Source organism: Cervus canadensis, chromosome 6, assembly GCF_019320065.1.
Source record: "Cervus canadensis isolate Bull #8, Minnesota chromosome 6, ASM1932006v1, whole genome shotgun sequence".
Lineage (NCBI taxonomy): Eukaryota > Metazoa > Chordata > Mammalia > Artiodactyla > Cervidae > Cervus > Cervus canadensis.
Genome location: NC_057391.1, coordinates 7,783,117 through 7,803,075, shown reverse-complemented (window position 1 = coordinate 7,803,075; position 19,959 = coordinate 7,783,117). Strand labels below are relative to the sequence as shown.

Sequence of the window (19,959 nt, the reverse complement as noted above, 5' to 3'; positions counted from 1 at the left end):
GTGTTGGCAAGGATATGGAGAAAAGGGAACCCTTGTGTGCTGTTGGTGAGAATGCAAATTGGTACAATCACTTTGGAAAACAGTATGAAGATTCCTCAAGATATTAAAAATGAAACTATCATATGATCCAGAATTCCACTTCAGGGTATTTACTCTGAGGAAATGAAATCACTCTCTTGCAAAGATACATGCACCTTCATGCTCTCTGTGGCATTATTTACAATAGGCAAGACGTGGAAACAACCTATGTGTCTGCTAATGAATGAACGAAGAAAGAAAATCTGGGAATGAATAAAGATAACCCAGGGAAGCCCAAGAATAGTCTATCCCTTCTCCAGGGCATCTTCCCAATCCAGGAATCAAACCGGGATCTCCTGCATTTATATATACAATGGAATATTATTCAGCTATAATAAAGAAGGAAATTCTGCCATTTGCAATAACTGGACCTTGAAGCATTATGACAAGTGAAATAATTCAGAGAAGGACAAATACTATGACATCTCTTATATGTGGAATCTAAACACAAAAAGCCTGATCTCATATCTGCAGAGAACAGACTGGTGGTTGCCAGAGGCGGGGGGTTGAAAGGTGGGTGAAATGAGTGAAGGTGATCAAAAGATACCATCTTTCAGTTATGAGGTAAGCAAGTTCTGGGGATATATGTCTAGCATACATTCATAATACTGTATGGTGTATTTGAAATTTGCTAAGAGAGTAGATCTTAAATTTTCTCATCAAAAGAAAAACAATTTCCAACTGGGTGGTGATGATGTTAACTTACTGTGTTGATAATTTTGCAATGTATGTCTATCAAATCATTATGCTGTTCACTTAAAACTAATACAGTGCTATTTGTCAGTAATGTCTCAGTTTTAAAAAGCTGAGCCAATGCAGATAAAGCTTGGCTTTATCTAGATTAAGTCACACATGTAAAGTTTTTTTATTTTTATCCATATAAACCATGTCTTTCCTGAGCATTTTTCCTGCAATGAATTTCTCTGTTCAGAATTTTCCAAAGGTATATGATGCTGTAGAAAGGTTTTTAAGATGACAGTAGTTAACAAATACTTGAATATAAATTAAAACATTCTTTGGAGGGAGAGGGAGTTCCCTGTTTTCACCACAATAATATTAAGAAGAGCACTTAAAATAATAAACTGCTTTTTTTAAAAAGTCCTGATTTATAGCATTTACTGATTTCCTTGGTCTAAAAATATTCCCACCATTGCTGTTTGAAGCTACCAACATGATATCACTGAACATGGCTTGGGAAGATGTGAGCTCCTTTCTGTTGCACTTCCCCCATGCAGGTAAAAGAAATATAAGTAACCTCAAGAGCATAGATAATAGTAAAATGTAGTAACACTCAGTAAGTTGTAGACTTTTGAGTACTTATTACCTGTTTTAAAAATTTAACAGCATGATTCTGTGATTTAATTTTAATAATGACTCACAAAGCTCCAGAAAATTAAACGGTCAGCTCTCATGAGCCTGTATGAGGCAGTCCCTGCATACCACTAAGTGGAGACAGAGAGAGCAGCCAGGACGCTCGTGCAAGACAACCATGCTAGTGCAAGAGGCCACCATGGGATGAGATGAGTGGGGCCGGCAGGGAGAAGAGGGCATGAAGTCAAGAGCTGCGAGGAAGACACAGCCTTCAGAACGAAGTGGCTTCAAGAATGCAGGGAGATGAGGAAAGTAAAGGTGCTCTGAAGTTGATTCCCGGGTTGGGGGTGGTGGGTCTGAGTGGAAGGGGTGGTCCCGTTAGCTAAGCCAAGGATTTCAGCTCATGGGGTAAAACGTGGTGACTGCATTCTCATCCATCCTGTCTCTTCTACAGGCCACAGGGCTGGAAGGCCGTTGCTGCTTACTGAATAGAGGAATGAATGCCCAGCTTAGGCAGACCACAGGCCCCAGACTGAAAAGTTCTCAGTGTAAAGTGAAGTAATTCCTCCAGAGGAGGCAGCCACCAACTGTTGCTCTGGGAAAAGAACAATGTCCTATCAATTGCTAATACTCATAAATTGCATAAAAACAGGTTAAGTAAAACTTTAACCTAAATCAGGTCTCAGTTCAGTCGCTCAGGCGTGTCCTAGAGTGAAGTCAGGTCTAAGGTAACGTAAAAACCTCTTGTGCTGAATTATTTTAAGTCTCCACAGTGAGCAGATATTGCTCACTTAGAAAATATATATCTATCATGAGTGTGAATGACACCAATCATCCAAAAATGCAGCCTTGGGAATTTTAGTTAAACTTTGAGAGGAAAGCCCTTCTTCTCAAAGACCAACAGAGAATTTCCTCTTTAAATACTAGTTGTCTTAAATGTGTCAGAGATCAAGAGGCAACATTAATGTTTAAGAAATAGCTCAGCTGTGTCTGTTTGCCATTGATCAGCAAACCAGGTCATCTGACTGTTCTGAAGCCAGACGGATTTGTCTTCCTGTCTGGGCCTTGGTACTGGGGCGCCAAGAATGGGGCAGGCTGTCCCAGGTGCGTGGGCAGGGGGTCTCGCACAGAGGGAAACCGGATTCCGGGCTTGGACTCAGGAATTCCTCCCCCTCTGACTTTCCCATCCTCTGCCTCCTGGCTGTCCCCACCACAGGCTAGCTTGCTGGTGCTAAGTTGCTTCAGTCGTGTCTGACTCTTTGCGACCCCGTGGACTGTAGCCCACCGGGCTCCTCTGTCCATGGCTTCTCCAGGCAGGAATCCTGGAGTGGGCTGCGGTGCCCTCCTCCAGGGGATCTTCCCAACACGGGGATCAAACCCGCATCTCTTATGTCTCCTGCTGGCAAGTGGGTTTTGTTTTTTTTTGTTTTTTTACCACTGGCGCCACCTGGGAAGCCCCATAAATACCTCCTGCTGTGGAAGAGGGAACTGGATGAGGGCTAGCAGGGCAAAGGTGTCCCATTCCAGCGGAGGGCACACAGCCCCGGGCCCGCTGCCCACAAGGGACGGAGCGCCCGCGTCCACCCGAAACGAGGCAGCGTCCTCTCCCTGGTGTCGGTGCAGGCACACGTGCCCAGAATATTCTCGGTCCCTCCTCCCCGTCAGCCCCCTCTCGGCTTCAGCCTCTGCGGCCTCTCGAAGCTCGCCGTGCCCAGCGCCAGGCCTAAGGCCCCCTCTCCCTCCTGCGAGCCACGGCTTCCCCACGCTGCATCTTCAGCATCCTGCCCTGTTCCCCGTTGGGAGCTCCGGGGTGTCCTACCCTGAGACACCCCTCAGATACGCACCCCTCGCTGCTCAGGGTTTTGGCTGCTCCAGTGTGGTTTCTCAGGAAAAGCTGTGGTTTTGCAACACTAGAGGCCTTTCTTTAAATAGCTCCGTGTAAATATGTACTAAAGCTAAATGGAAAAATTTTGTTTACTTAGTGGCTTTACTAAATCTATCGACAAATATTTGGGGCACCTACTGTGAGTCAAGTGCATCTGTGCAGACGCGGTACTGCAGTGACGCAGCGATGACATAAAGGACGTCTCTAACCGTGAGCAGCCACGCTCAGGGATGACTCCAGTCGTGTTTCCAGCGGCAGGGTCCTTCTTCTCCTGCTTCCTTTTAAGAATTCACACTTGGATACGCACCATGGGAAAACACAGCAGATACTCTTCGTAGCAGCGTGTGATATGTGTACAGATCAAAACTCTACATGTAATAAATAATAACTTGGTACCAGACAAGGCTGTCCCTTTGATTTCCTATACCTTCTGAATGTTACTGCATTAGGGAGTAAAAGTTAGCTTTCAAAATACTTCCCTGATATCTACCAGGCATGCGCAGTGGCCCAAGGTGAGAACTGACCCACAGCACATAGATGATACAGAAAAACAGTGTCACCATCACCCTCACCGTGGAGACAGAGGAGGCAGGCAGGTTCAGGAAGATTCTTGGAGGGGAGAGAACCTGGGTTGAAGGAAGCTGCAAAGGCTCTACATCATTCAAAACTGGGTGACACAGATAATCCAGGCAATACTCACTTAAAGAGGACATATATTACATATCTGGGGGAGAGAAATGGGCTAGATGATCTTCCCAACAACTCTGTGATTCTGTGTTCTTATGGGCAGGAGAAGTGCATCTCAGATATATTTGCCGCAAAAGGCATCAGTATAGAAAGTGAGGATAAAATCAACACACTAATAAAATCCAAGTAAGCATTAGTTGGATGCTGAGGTCCTTGACAGACCAGAAACTTGAAGAATGTATTTTTAGGATGCAGAAGTATAATGGTGTTATAAATACAAAGAGGCATCAGTAATAAATGCATTGAGGCTATGGAAAAAATTCTCCCCACCTTGTTTCTATGGATACATTTTCTATGTTAACACAGGAAATAGAAAACAAAAAACCCCCATGTGACACATCTTAAATAGTGGGAACTTAGGATGCACTGAAAACATGTTTTTATCACCGGAGATCAGCAGTGACTAGAAACAGCAAGTGACTCTCCCCATCTTTCTCTCCTGGCTCCCTGCACCAGCCACACTCTTCCTGTCTTACAGAGAGTGCGGTGGGATGGGGCTGTCTGAGCATGAAGCCCCTGTTCTGTGCATATTGGGGGTAAGCACCCAAATCATGCAGATGTCTATCAGCTGGGCCGCCTGCCTGGAGGGGCCGGATGGGGGAGACTAGAGGTCAGGGCAGCAAGGGGCGAGGCACACCCAGAGAAGGCCGGCCTGAGGGTGGGAGCTCTGGGGCCGTGGGGGCAGTGGGTGGGGGGAGGGGGCCCTGGCTCCCCACTGTCTACCCTACAGCTTTGGAAAGCGACAGCTAGATTTCTGCGGCAGTTTGAGAACAAACAAAAGGTGACCCTTACACCATCCCAAACAGAAGTGTCCCTGGAGGTCTGCTTCAGCACCCGTCACGTCACGGGCAAGCACTCCTAGGGCCCTGGGAGGCCCGGTGAGTCTGCGCCAACTCGCTGCGGGAGCTGGACTGTGCGCACAGCCACGCGGGCCCCCCATCGCCGCTGAGAGGGCGCAGGGAGCTGGGCCTGGGGTACGATTCAGCAGGGGAGGGAAGGGCCAGGCCACCAGCAGAAACATTGTGAGAACCACACATGCAGGCCACATATATAATTTTACATTTCCTAGTGGCTGCATTAAAAAATAAACAGGTGTAATTAGCTTAACATTTTAAGCACGGTATGTGCAAAATGTTATCGTTTCAACATGGAGTCATCATGCGACTGAGATATCTTTGATGAGCTAATCTATGTTCTTTCTTATACGAAGTTCCTGGAATCTCATAATGGTTCATGATGGTTCATGCTTCGAGAACGTTACCATTGGATGAGCTGCAGCTCAGTCTGGGACGGGCAGGTCTAGGGCATAAGCTGGGCAAACACGGAGCATGCTGGGGGTCGTCTGCCACACAGGATTCTGAGCCGCCTGGGTAACGGGCTTCAAGCTCAGGAGGGGAAAGCTGGAGGGCCAGAAGTGAAAACCAGCTCCTGCCTGTATCAAATCCAGAACAGCCTCTGCTCATCAACCTGTGATTGGAACTCACATAACAGAGTATTGAAACCATTTCTCTTAGCCAGTAGTGCTTAATCTTCAGAGTGAGTCAGAAGCACCTGGAAGGTTTATTAGAATGGATTGGCAGGGGCTTCCCTGGTGATCCAGTGGTTAAGAATCTGCCTGCCAATGCAGGGAACACAGCTTCGATTCCTGGACCGGGAAGATCCCACATGCTTCAGGAGAATGAAGCCCAGATGCCATAACCACTGAAGCCCGCCTAGAACCCGTGCTCCTCAACAAGAGAAGCCGCCGCAGTAAGAAGTTCACGCACTGCAGCTAGAGAGTCGTCCTCACTCACCGCAGCTAGAGAAAGCCCACACGCAGTAATGAAGAGCCAGCAGAGCCATAAATAGACAAACAGGTTGCCCGGGCCCACCCACTGAATTCTGATTCTGCAGCTGAGCTCTGTAAGTCTAACAAATTCCTGGAGCCACTACTGCTCCTGGGAACCACATTTAGATAACCACTGCTCTAGTCTAACCTCTGGCCAGTGAGTGACTTTCCAAGACAGCTTTTCCCACTGAAGGCTCAGTGTACTTCTATTTGATTACCTCCCATGGTAGTGAACTCACTACCCACAAAGGCTACCAATTCCACTTCAATTCTAATAATTCTTTCCCACACTGAGCCTAATGTGATACCTTAAAACTCCCCACTGCTTCTGCCTTCAGGGCTCCATTTCTCCTTCCCCACTCAAATCTTCACAAGACTAAATCTTCACTAAACTAATCTTCCATTCCTTCTTCTCCCTCCCTGGCACTCTACATCCTTTGTATCTTGTTTTAGGCGATTATGGCAGGCTTAGTATTATGCATTATTATTACAGCAAAGTTCTATTCTCCCCCTAATCTTTACAACAATTTCAAGATTAAATAGTTTACTATAAAACATACAGTTACCCCTTGGCATCCATGGGACCCACCCCTGGTCGTCCTCCACCCCCATGGATATCAAAATCCACAGACATTCAAGTCTCTTGTATAAAATGGCATGGTAGTGTGAACCCTGAAAAGCTTATCTCAAAGCAAGGTTTCATAACTGCAGACTTGGCCAATTCAGTCCCTATTTCTGCCTCTACTATCCCCAAAATAAGTCCCGTGTGTGAAGGTGCTTTTAAAGCAGGCACTTCCAAATGCCGGTCCCCATACTGATGTTAGTCTGTGAGGACGACTGCACACGTCTTCACTGACAGAAACAAAGACTCCACTAAGCCAAATGGATTCACATTAACTAGCTCTCCTTCATACAGAGATTATGTCCTTCCTATTTTCCAGGGCTGAAACAACCCTCCTGTCATGAGGGTGAGGAGGCGGTCCGTGCAGCTCCGAAGGCAGGAACTTCTCTTGTCCAGCTCTAGGAAGCCCTGTGCAAAGTTCAGGTCAAGCTGGTCTGTCTGCTCACAACCAGCCTATGTCCTGGAACGCTGATTAGTCAGAAAGCAGACCACCTCCTCCGAGCCCGGCCATGACTTTCTCCTGCTATTACCCCATGGAACAAGGGAGTCTTTTCGGGAGCTGCTCATTGGGTGTGCTGTGCTTTTTGACTTCACAACAAAACCACTTCCTCTTATTGGACATGAGACACAAGCCTCTCCCAGAGGCTTTGCTGTGACTGCATGTCCCCCTCCTCCATGAGAAGAGGGACCAGGTGACAAAGTTCGACGGACATCACCAGCTGCCACACTCGCCCCAGGGCTTGAAGCCTGCCACTGGGGAGCGCTATGCTCCCCAGCAAGAGTACACAGAAGAACTACACAAAAAAAGATCTTCATGACCCAGATAATCACGATGGTGTGATCACTCACCTACTGCCAGACATCCTGGAATGCAAAGTCAAGTGGGCCTTCAGAAGCATCACTATGAATAAAGCTAGTGGAGGTGATGGAATTCCAGGTGATGGAATTGAGCTATTTCAAATCCTAAAATATGCCAGCAAATCTGGAAAACTCAGCAGTAGCCAAAGGACTGGAAAAGGTCAGTTTTCATTCCAATCCCAAAGAAAGGCAATGCCAAAGATTGCTCAAACTACCACACAATTGCACTCATCTCACACACTAGCAAAGTAATGCTCAAAATTCTCCAAGCCAGGCTTCAACAGTATGTGAACTGTGAACTTCCAGATGTTCAAGTTGGATTTAGAAAAGGCAGAGGAACCAGAGATCAAATTACCAACATCCCCTGAATCATTGAAAAAGCAAAAGAGTTCCAGAAAAACATCTACTTCTGTCTCACTGACTATGCCAAAGCCTTTGACTGTGTGGATCACAACCAACTGTGGAAAATTCTTAAAGAGACAGGAATACCAGACCACCTGATCTGCCTCCTGAGAAATCTGTATGCAGGTCAGGAAGCAAAAGTTAGAACTGGACATGGAACAACAGACAGGCTCCTAATTGGGAAAGGAGTACATCAAAGCTGTATGTTTTCACCCTGCTAATTTAACTTATATGCAGAGTACATTATGTGAAATGCTGGGCTGGATGAAGCACAAGCTGGAATCAAGATTGCCGGGAGAAATACCAATAACCTCAGATATGCAGATGACACCACCCTTATGGCAGAAAGTGAAGAAGAACTAAAGAGCTTCTTTGATGAAAGTGAAAGAGGAGAGTGAAAAAGTTGGCTTAAAGCTCAACATTCAGAAAACTAAGATCATGGCATCTGGTCCCATCACTTTATGGCAAATAGATGGGGAAACAGTGGAAACAGTGTCAGACTTTATTTTTGGGGGCTCCAAAATCACTGCCCATGGTGACTGCAGCCATGAAATTAAAAGATGCTTGTTCCTTGTAAGAAAAGTTATGACCAACCTAGACAGCTTATTAAAAAGCAGAGATGTTACTTTGCCAACTAAGGTCTGTCTAGCCAAAGCTATGGTTTCTCCCGTAGTCATGTATGGATGTGAGAATTGGACTATAAAGCTGAGTGCCGAAGAACTGAACTGTTGTGTTGGAGAAGACTCTTGAGAGTCCCTTGGACTGCAAGGAGATCCAACCAGTCCACCCTAAAGGAGATCAGTCCTGGGTGTTCATTGGAAGGACTGATGCTGAAGCTGAAACTCCAATATTTTGGCCACCTGATGTGAAGAGCTGACTCATTAGAAAAGACCCTGATGCTGGGAAAGATTGAAGGCAGGAGGAGAAGGGGACGACAGAGGATGAGATGGTTGGATGGCATCACCGACTCAATGGACATGAGTTTGGGTAAATTCCAGGAGTTGGTGATGGACAGGGAGGCCTGGCGTGCTGTGATTCATGCGGTCGCAAAGAGTCGGACATGACTGAGCGACTGAACTGACTGATGCTCCCTGTATTCTAATGGCCAAGGCATGCAGAAATGAGAATGTGGGCTGCGCTGAACCTGGGCTCGGGGGTGGGCGCTATGGGGGAGGCAATGTGGAGACCCCCTCTGCTTTGACCAGGCCAGCTTAGGAAGAGCTGGTGTAAAGCTGGGATCCCGGAAGCCTCCTTCTGCTATACATATCTGACCACTGGACTGTGCTTTGCAGACCCCTGAAATCCCACAGGCATGGAGGGGGCCCTTCCAGGGGACTGGCAGATGGCCCATGACCTCAGAAAGTAGGAGATCAAAGAAAGAAAATAATCTTTTAGAAATGAGGTAGGCAAATTTTTTCTGTAAAGGGCCAGAGAGCATTTATTTTAGGATTTGCTGGCCACATGGCCTCCAGTGTACCTGCTCAATTCCGTTGTTCTAGAAGAAGAGCAGCCATAGGTGCCATGTAACCAAGAGTGAGGCTGTGAGCCAATCAAACTTTATTTACAAAGCAGGCCATGATTGGCCCGTAGCTTGCAGCCCTTTGTCCTAGAGGACACCTAAAGAACCCTAGCCAGCCTCATGCGGTCCTGCATTCTGTGCTTCTCTAGCACCCGGTTCACATCTCCCCACGCTGTGCTCTAGAAATGTGTCCTGTTTATCTGTCTGTGGACCCCATGGCTTCTGGAGCAGAGGCTGTGTCCCTGGAACCAGATAGAACAGCTGTTTAATATTAATACTTAACTGGGGAGAAAGTGTGAGCTGCAGAGGGAGCTGATGTTGACGGCAGACAAACCTCTCGGGGGCATTTCCAGCCTTTTGGAAAAGATTTACGGGAACAAGGGACTCTTCAGGAGCTGTTTATTAGGTGGGCTGTGCTTCTAGGAAAGATCCAGGAAAAAAAGATCTTGGCTGATGTCAAGCACCACCAGCAGACAGCAGCCTGGCTTCCAATTTCATCCTTTATTAAAATGCAGACCCATGGGTGGATTCTGACGTCAGGGCTAAACCCCAGAAAGCATTGCTACTGGAGCTGCCTGTAGATGGGCTGCTCCCACCCCCCAGGGAGCCTTCCTGTCACAGACCCAGCACTATTCACTGTAGCCTCCTTTGATGAGGAGGAAAAACACCATGGCTGGCCAGAGATATAAAAATCCTTTGTTATCGGAAAGTTGAGAGTGTCTCTCCAGGCCAGAGTAGCACCATTAGGTGACGTCAATGGCTCAGGACATCCGAGCCCCGCGTCTTCATCCTTCTCAGAACAGCAGCTAATTTATGGCAGTAAAGACATTTCTATTTCGAGCCTCAGAAAAGAGGAGGCGGCCCCTCTTCTTCTGCATCCCTAAGTCCTGTGCGAAGGGCTTGGCTCCACAGGAAGAGCTTACAGGTGGCCAGAAGCCAGGAGCGGGCCGTTCATGTCCACCCCAGCTCACCAACAGCTTGGGAACCTGCTAAGTGCCAGGCAGCACAGGCACACACAGACAAGAACAGCCCAAGGGCCCTGCTGGAGAGGAGAGGCCGGGAGGCACTTGGGGAGCATCATAAGGGTGGGCGTGGTGCGCAGCAAAGAAGGCACTTCAGGGGCTTGAGGAGGGAGCTGGAACTTGATGTCATTTGGGCTGGACCACGGACGGCTGGCAGAATTTGGGGACCTGGGGCTGCAGGGAGAATGACACCAGGAGACAGGGTCCCATTCACTAAAGCAGAAAGTGGCGAAGCAGGAGGAGCAAGGCCTGGCTAGCGATGTGGGCTGCCTTGACTCATTTATGAAAAGGCGTGAATGGGCCCCAGCGGGCCTGTGTCCTGCGCTGCGGTCTCACGGCCCGTACGCGGGCTTGCACCGCCTGGGTTCACTAGTGTGCCTCTGAAAGCCACCAGGATGTCCTACGGTTCTCCCTGCACCCACTGCACCTCTCAGTGGACCTCATCCTTCCGCCTGCAAGGTCTAAACCTGGCGGCTGAATTTTTTTTTTTAACCTACAAAAGTCAGTTCCCCTCCTTCCTCAGAGGTCTCCAAGGACTTGCTTCTCTGCATGGACTTCTGGTATTAACACATAACTGACTGGAGGTGTAGTAACCCCACAGGTATCAGTTTCTGCAAAAATCCCCCAGTCAATAATGAAAGCCGCTTGATTCCAGATGAAACCGTGCTGATGGAGGCATTTTTATGTCAAACTAAATCTTACAAAAAAGTACATGGTTGCTTTTGTTATTCTGGAATGCTTTTCTAACATTCTTAAGAAAGAAGAACAAAGCTGGAGGTGTCACACTTTGTTATTCCAAACTGTGCTACAAAGTCAGAGTAGTCAAGACAGCATGGTACTGGTATAAAAGCAGACACAGATCAACGCACCTATTGATGGAGATCAACAGAGTCCAGATATAACCCACATATATATGGTCAATTAGTTTATGGCAAAGAAGCCAAGAATGTACAAAGAGGAAAGAATAGTCTCTTTAGTAAATGGTGCTGGAAATTAACTAGCCACATGGGGAAGAATGAAACTGAGTCATTATCTTACCATTCACAAAAATCTACTCAAAATTGATTATAGTCTTGAACATAAGACCTGAAATCATGGAACTCTAGAAGAAACCATAGGAGATAAGCTCCTTGACTTTGGTCTTGGCAGTGATTTTTTGACACCAAAAGCAAGGGCAAAAAAAGACCCCAAAAATAAATAATTGGGACTGCACAGAGTCATCAACAAAATGAAAAGATATCATATCAAATGGGAGAAAGTATTTGTAAATCACATCGTTGATAAGGGAATTAGCATCTAAAAAATATACAACTCAATAGCAATAGCAAACAAACAATCCAATTAAAAAAGTGCACGGAGGATTCAAATAGACATTTTTCTAAAGAAGACTTCCAGGTACACAAATAGGTTTTCAACCTCACTAATTATCAGGGAAATACAAATCAAAACCATATGAGATATAAACTCACACTCACTAAAATGGCTATTACCAAAAAGTAAATAAAATGCAAACAACAGGAGTTGTCCAGGACGCAGAGAAAAGGGAACCCTTGTGCACTGCTGCTGGGAATGTAAACTGGTGCACTATGGGAAATAGCAGAGAAGTTCTTAAAAAAATTAAAAAGGGGACTACCATATGATCCAGAAATTCCATTCCTGGGTATTTATGCAAAGGAAATAAAATCACTAGCCCTAAAAGATTTATACACCCCATGTTTACTGCAGCATTATTTACAATAGCTGAGACACGGAAACAACCCAAGTGTCCGTGGATGGCTGAATGGATAAAGAAAATGTGGTTTCTATACATACAATGAAATACTATTTAGCCATAGGAAAGAAGGAAGTCTTGCCATTTGAAACAACACGGATAGACCTCGAGGGCACCACGGTAAGTGAAGTAAGTCAGGTGGAGAAAGACAGACACGACATGCCATCATTTATATGCAGAATCTAAAACAAAAACTCAAACAAATACAGACAATAGTTTGGTAGTTGCCAGAGGTGGCGGTGGGGTGGGTGAAAGGGCTGCAGGAGGTCAAAAAGCACAAGCTTCCAGTTATAACAAGTAAGTCCCGAGGATGTAGTGTATGACGCGGATTACGGTTAGTAATGCCATGTTGCATATTTGAAATTTGCTAAGAGTTGGTATTAAACATTCTCATTAAAAGAAAAAACTTGTAATTATGTGTGGTGATAGATGGTAACCACACTTACTGTGGTGATCACTTCACAATATATACAAATGCTGAATCATTAGTTTCTAAAGAAGCATGGGCATGGATACCTTCCAAGGGTCTACATACCAGCTGGAAGCTCACTGTACTCCGCCTGTGTCCTCGGAAGCCACCTTCTCACTGGGAGAAGCCCAGGAATCTTCAGTCTGCAGTTCCTAGTTTACCTCCTTGCCTGGCCGGGCTTCCTCCTCATCCCAGTTACCTCCCAAGTCTCCGACACGTTACCCGAAAAGGCATTATGCCCCGAAGCCCTTCATATCCTTCACAGACACTGTCCCTTCATTTAAAATCTTCATCCAAGTCAAAGGCCATGTTTGAAGGTTTTCAAAAATAGATCACACACACACACACACACACATACACACACACACACAGTGGAATACTATTCAGCCATAAAAAAGAATGAAATCTTGCCATTTGCAACAACATGGATGGACTTTGAGGGTATTATGTGAAGTGAAATAAGGCAGAGAAAGACTATGATATCACTTATATATGGAATATAAAAAATAAAATGAACGAACAAAAAAGAAAGACTCAGGTATAGAGAACTAGTGGTTACCAGTGGGAAAAAGGAAGGGAGGAGAGCAAAATTGGGCAGGGGATTAAGAGGTATAAATTACTATGTATCAAATAAATAAGCTACATGGATATATAGAACAACACAGGGATTATAGGCAATATTTTATAACGATAAATGGACTATAACATTTAAAAAATTGTGAATCACTATGTTGTACTGAAACTTACATAATATTGCACATCGAGTATATCTAAATAAATAGATTTTTATTAAAAAATAGACCATTGGTAATTAAGTTTGTTGAATAGTTTTTAATCAACAAACTTTAAAGCATAAAGTGAAAATACGCACAATCCAGTACTAAAGTATAAATCAAAAACAAAAAAAATGCCAACACCATTGCTGTTTTCTATGATAAAACTACCTAAATAAAGTTCCTAAATACAGCAACTTATTAAAATTCTGTTACTTCAGAAAACACTCAAATATATTGTTCTGCATGACACAGTGATTAAAGAAAATCACAGTACTAACTGGAAATGATTTGTTTTTGACATGAATTTATAGGGTTGAAATGCTCAAATAAATATATACTTTTCACATAAGAAATTAAAGTAGAAAATTAGAACGGGTTTTATTTGGAAGAAAAAAAAAATTTATGATCTCATTAAATATATTGGTCCTGCGCTGTTTAGTCACAAGCTAAACCATAACCTATGTAGCGTTACTAATAAAGTGCACAGGCTTGCTGGAGAATCTTTTCTTTTACTATTTGTCTAAGAGCCTAATCTGGCCCTAAAGCCTCTACGCTGGCAACTACCGTAGATGCGGAAAGAGACAGAGCGCGGGGGTGAGAGGGTAACGGACGCGCGGTCACGCCAATGAAGCAAACGAGGCAAGCCGCACACCTTACCTGCTTACTTTTGTCACTGGTGCAACACAGCTTCTTCAGGGAGACAAAATGCCTGATTTTCCTAATAACATAAATAATCCATGATTAGCGAGTCAGATACGAGACAACTCAACAAGTTAGCAAACGAAAACATCAACAGAATCTTCTTCAAGTAAAACTCCAGGGTCCATTCTGAGGCGGGTTTTAAATTCCAATAAAACACAATCTATAAAAGATGCATTTTTTTTTTTTTTTTACACACAGTCTACACCTGCCTTCAAAAACTGGGCTTTCCTTTTCATCACAACTGGCTCAGAAACACTCCCTTAACGGATACTTCATTTCTAACTGACTCCTGAAGGCCGGCTCCTAGACAGCCTCGGTGACAGGATGAAATGCTACTTGAAGCAAAATGGGTTTTAATTCTGCAGACATGAACACTTTTATAGCTTATATAGAAGGCCAAGACTCATTTGGACATTGAGTAAAGTCCATGGTTGCTATTTTTAATATTCCACATTCTTTCACAGCCTGGTCATCGTACGTGATGGCATTTTCCAGGGCAGAGAAAAGTCCTCTTATTTTAAGGTCATGGACAGAATCCCAAGACTGCCTGTGGTCTTGGTCATCACCACAAGGAGACGGAAAAGACAACAGGTGCCTCAGTCCTACACGGAGATCAGCGGACTTTTCTCCAGAGTGGAGCAGAATTTCACAGGCCACATTAGGGTTCACAGTAATCCCCCTCTTCTCTGTGGCTCTGCTTCTGTCTCTCTTGGGTTCAGTTTTCTCTGAGGACTCTGAAGACAGAATCGAACATGCTGGTTATTCTGTATTGAGCTTCACTAAATAGGAAGAGGTACAATGTCCCTACCCTTAATGAGACTTTCTTCTGATAATTCACTGGGGGGAAATATTGGGGGGAAAAAATAACACTGCCTCTGGACAACAGAACTTCTTGCTCTTACCCATAAAATCAGAAAGATCAGAAAAACTCATCCTGACAGAAATCACCAAAGAGTAACATGGTCTCCTCTGCTTTGTAAGCTAATAATTCTGGTCACACACATCACACAAGTGCATCTCAGGTTGAAAACACAGTCCACGGATGACATCAGAAACAAGGGCCAGCGTGGCCCTGAGTTATGACTGCTGCTGGACATGGCCCCGCGGAGGCCTGCGTGCTCGGTGGGGTGAAGGGGCCCTCGGGGGCCTTTCTCTGCACGCTCACGACCCCTGTCAGGGCATGCCAGTGCCCAGTGCCCCCACCACCTGGGGTGAAGCAGAAGAGCAGGAAACCTGGGGCAGTGGTCTCTGAACTGAGCAGGGAACAGTTTCAAAACTAACCAGTAAGTAAAATCAGAGGGGAAGCAACCTGCAGACACTTTGCTGGCTACAGAATGTCTTCCAACCTTCCCCAGGGGCTCAGACGGTCAAGAATCTGCCCGCAATGCAGGAACCTGGGTTCGATCACCGGGTCAGGAGGATCCCCTGGAGGAGGAAATGACAACCCTCTCCAGTATTCTTGTCTAGAGAGTTCCTTGGACAGAGGAGCCTGGTGGGCCACAGTCCATGTGGTCGCAGAGTCGGACACGACTGAGTGACTAACACACACAGCAAGTCAGGACAGGACTCCCCTTTCTGGTTATTCACACCGTAACTGCTCTTTTTCCAAAATGCCACCCAACGGCGTGTGGACCTTATACACCTCTACTGTGAGGCTGGTTGGTTGACTGCAAGCTCCTTTACAAAGGCTCTGTGGTGGGGTATTATTAGGGGGTCCTGTTTGGCTCCATAAACCTTCTCACAAAACAACTGGGAGAAGGAAAAAGAATTGCCTATTTTCTTTGTTTCTCTGCAAATGAATAGGCTCCTCTGGTAAGCTGAGGTTACATGGAATCAGCTGCCTCAGCTTCTGGTCAGACACCTTTCTCTCCTAAGCATGACCCTCGTGCTCTCCCCTCGTGAACGAGCCCCGAGGCCTGGCGAGATCATCACAGAGCCGGTACCCCAAGGAGAGGAGCTCGGCTCCCAAGAGGCCCGATGTTCTGTAGTTGCAGTGATGACAGGGAAGGTCTACAAACTGGCTCCTTGGAGCGTGGGGACAACTGCAGACAACCAGGTGGAGGTGGACAGTTGGATTGAGGCTCCCTAAGGCCCACAAGCAGGAGAAGAGGGGATGATTTGTTCAGTGGCTGTGCAGAGGTGGCCTTGGCACACATTATATACACACCCAATCCTATTGTATTGGTGGGTTCAACCCACTTGCATTTCCCATTTACAGACCCAATGCCCACAGGGGCCCCTCAAACAGCAGAGGTTAAGAGTCAGCGCTCACCCTCCTTGGCCGATCACCGGGGTGATCTTCACATGCTGCTGGATGCTGTCGCCGGATTTCCGTCTGGCGTAGTAGACCCCCTGCCACTCCTACACGGACAAAGAGAGCTCTCAAGATCCTTCCGTCCGGGTGCTCAGCGGCTCCTACAGAGGGTCTCACCACGTTCAGCAGTGAGACTCCCACACCTCACAGAACACCGCTCTCTGGCTGTGCCCATCGTGGCGTGAGTAGGCTCAGTCACGGGGCCCAGCCACAGCCAGGCTGCCCGTCCCAGGCGCTGAGCTCTCAGCCCCATGGGCGGGGTGGCACCAGGTCAGGGAATTCTTTAAGGTCTCTCTTGAGATCTTTATGACAACCTGCGAGCCTGGTACTCATCCCCCTTCAGCTGCAGATCTGTCCGCTGAGGCTCAGCAGTGCCAACTAACTTGCCCACATGAGGAAGTAGAAAAAGTGGTTATAAATCTATCTCAACTCCCCTTCTACTATCCTCTGGGGCCTCCAGTCAAGCCTTCTCTGGGCTCAGTCTGGCTCCTGGTAGGTTCCATGGATGAGGCAAAGGGGAGTGTGAGGTTCCTCCTGCATCCAGACCCTGGGGAACTGGGCAGGACGAAGAGCCTGGCGGCCTCCAGGGGGAGCCTGAGGCACCTCCACTGCTTCTGGGAGGAAGTGGCTGAATCAGGACGTGAGATGCTCTTCTCACCCAAATACTCACACAGGAGGGCCAACTGGTACACGGGCTGGGGTCACCAGGTGTGTGGCAGCACTCTCCCAGCAAAGTTTTTCTGGAGGACTTGTCCTGCTTCCTTTTTGGTCTCACTCCCCTAATATTCTTCTACTAATACAAACTTACTGCATTCCCATACAATGGTCCCCCAATGAAGAAATGCAAAGCTATCGAACTCCTTCACATCAGAGAAAGCATCTGAATGCTTCCAAGAAAATGCCCAGGCAGTTCCTGCTCCAAAGGCAGCGGTCTGGAAGGAAGGGCTTGTGGGAGATGCCCACTGCATCCACACCACTGCCTTCATCTGCTGGGATGCAGAGAAGGCTGCCGGACAGACTGCCGAGGCAGGGACGAGGGAGCTGTATGTCTCTACTCAACCGTGATGAGTAAAGAGACTAGAAAAAAAAAATGACTGAAAAGTGGGCCTATGAAACACGTAAATACTGATACTAAATCCTTGTCCTTCAAACTCTGGATAAACTAAACCCTGGGAGGAACTCTGCTCTGAGACAGGTATGAATTTCCAGCCATCACAGGTGAGATATAATCACATGGAGGAAGAAATTTCCTTGTAGAAAATCTTCAGATTCTACATCATCGTGATAAGCACCAGATTTGCCTGCTATCCAAAATTAACTCAGATTTGAACTCATCTTACAAACATAAGAGATTTTTCACTTAACTGTAATATTATTAAAGAAGCCCATGTGAAAGAGGTCACATAGTGTATTAGTTGGGCGGGGTCTGTGGATGGGTTTGGTTTCACCCACCTTGCCCTTCTTGATGCAAGTGTTGATGGTGTCGAGAAGGTCCGCCCGGTTCTTGTCACTTTTGGGCAGCTCGGCAAGTTCTTTCCCCAGCAGCTCACCTTTGTGGTAGCCCATCATCCTTTCGAAGGCTGGGTTGACATACTGTGAATGGGAAGTGGGTATGGGTCAGGACAGGATGCCGTGTGCCTGCAGAACACTTGTCAGGGCACGGAAAACGTGCCCTGGGCCAGCGTTCTTGGATATGGGTCCAGACGAGTCCCCCAGCCCCAGTGAGTGGGCTCCCTCCTGACCAGCAGTGCGCTCATTCAACTGCCATCCCAGCACCCCGGGCCCTCTGGAAACTGGAAGAAATTCTTCAGCAGTAAAAATAGCAAGAAACCTTTATCTACTAGTGCCAGCTTCCAATGGGCCTTATTCATCACCCACTGCCCATGAAAAAAGAAACAACTCAGAAAAAAAAAGAACATATAAAAATTAACTAGAGGGACGTCCCTGTTGACCCAGTGGTTAAGACTTCACCTTCCAATGCAGGGGATCCCTGGTCTGGGAGCTAAGACCCCACATGCCTTGCAGCCAAAAAACCAAAACATAAAACAGAAGTAATATTGTGACAAATCCAATAAACACTTGAAAATGGTCCACATCAGAAAAAAGTAAAAAAAAATTAACTAGAACTCCACTCAACAGGTCGTGGCTTCTATTAATCACATTTCTACAAGGAAGCAATTTGATCTCTCATGTCTAGATAATATTAATAGATAATTGCCACTGTCTATTAACCAATGCTATGCCTTGGGGCCACTTCTGGTCTAACTGAAGCATAAATTCAGTTAAAAACCTTGGGCAGGAGGCAGTCCTTTCGCAGCTGGGCACAGTGCAGGGTTTAGGCATCGTCCCCACCAAGCACACGCAGGGATGGGCAGATTCAGAAGCTTCTTTCCAAAATTCTGTCCAGGGCCCTGGAATTTAGAGCTATCACCTTGGCTGCCTCCCAGCTCCTGTCCACAGCCTCCCATTTCGTCTCAAAGAACAGAATCACCAGATGAGCAGCTGAGCAGAGGGTAAAGCAACAGGACCATGGGGAGAATGTGAGCGCGTTGCATCTAGGTCCCAGATTTCTCTGGGAGTAACTGACATCCACCTGCTGCTTCAGAAACGGTCTTGCACATGGCATCACTTTTGCCCTCCACGGGGATGACAGCAGCAGGGAACACGGTGATGCAGGGACACGTGGGAGGAGGAGGGGCTGGGGGGCGGCCCTCGGGCCTTCCAGGGGTCACTGAAGAGGAAGGGGCAGTGACACTGTCTTCACTGACCTTCTATCACTTGCACGTGGCGGTCACCGGCCTCCCTGGGCGGGCAGCAGGACCCCTGCTCATCAGGTCGGGCTCACAGTCCCCCGGCCCAGCCCTGCCTGCAGCTAGGAGGCCTGGGCTAGTCTCCCAACCTGCGGGGCTCTGCCCACCTGCTCTCTGCCTAGAGGCCCTGCCCCGCCTCCTGGTCATGTCAACTCCGATTTCCAGCCCCCCTCCAGCAAGCTGTCCTTAAGCCCCTACACAGTTGGAGCCTGTGCCTCTCCGACGACTCCCACTCTCTCCTGTGCAGGCTTCTGATGCCCTATTACACTGAATCTGAATTCTTTTCTTTCTCTCTCCCCAACTAGACATGAAAATCCTCAAGGGCAAAGGTAACTTCAGATTTGTCTTTGGATATTCAGGACTGTTCAGTAAACAGCTGAGGAATGGATAATACTTGAGAATGTATTGTTCTCCTTATTTGTTGGCCAAATGCTCATATTTTCCTATGTGTTTACTCTGCTTTGGCTAGTAGGCTGTAAAGACAGGTAGAAGCCATAGCCCTTCATTCAGGCCAGGCGACCTCACAATGCAACAGGTACTCCAGGACATGGACTGTGGAGCCAAGGCACTCAAGTTCACATCCTGGCTCTGTCCATCACTAGCACCACGGGCAGTTTACTGATCTTCTCTGGACCTCAGTTTCCTCGTCTGTAAAATGGCCTGTAGTACCTGCTTCATAGAATTGTTTTAAGAAATAAACAAGCATGTGCAAGATGCTAAGTGCTGCGTCTGGCGCATGGTCAGCACCACTTAAGTGTTTTGAAGCGAACAGTTTCGATGGATGGAAAGGGAGAGAGATGATATTTATGAATGTCAAGTGCTACTGCCGCCTGCACTGACAGACA

General features: G+C 46.8%; 1 protein-coding gene across 7 annotated transcripts in view; it reads right to left on the bottom strand.

Moving 5' to 3' along the window:
- Positions 1-19,959, bottom strand: part of PDE8B (phosphodiesterase 8B) — a 328,820-nt gene that overhangs the window by 53,770 nt on the left and 255,091 nt on the right. For all 7 annotated transcript variants that reach the window (XM_043470718.1, XM_043470716.1, XM_043470717.1 and 4 more), the window contains 3 exons: positions 17,757-17,897; positions 16,263-16,351; positions 13,946-14,006 (listed from right to left, as the gene is read on the bottom strand). In XM_043470718.1, coding sequence (XP_043326653.1) covers positions 13,946-14,006; positions 16,263-16,351; positions 17,757-17,897 — 291 coding nt within the window. The remainder of the gene's footprint in view (positions 1-13,945; positions 14,007-16,262; positions 16,352-17,756; positions 17,898-19,959) is intronic.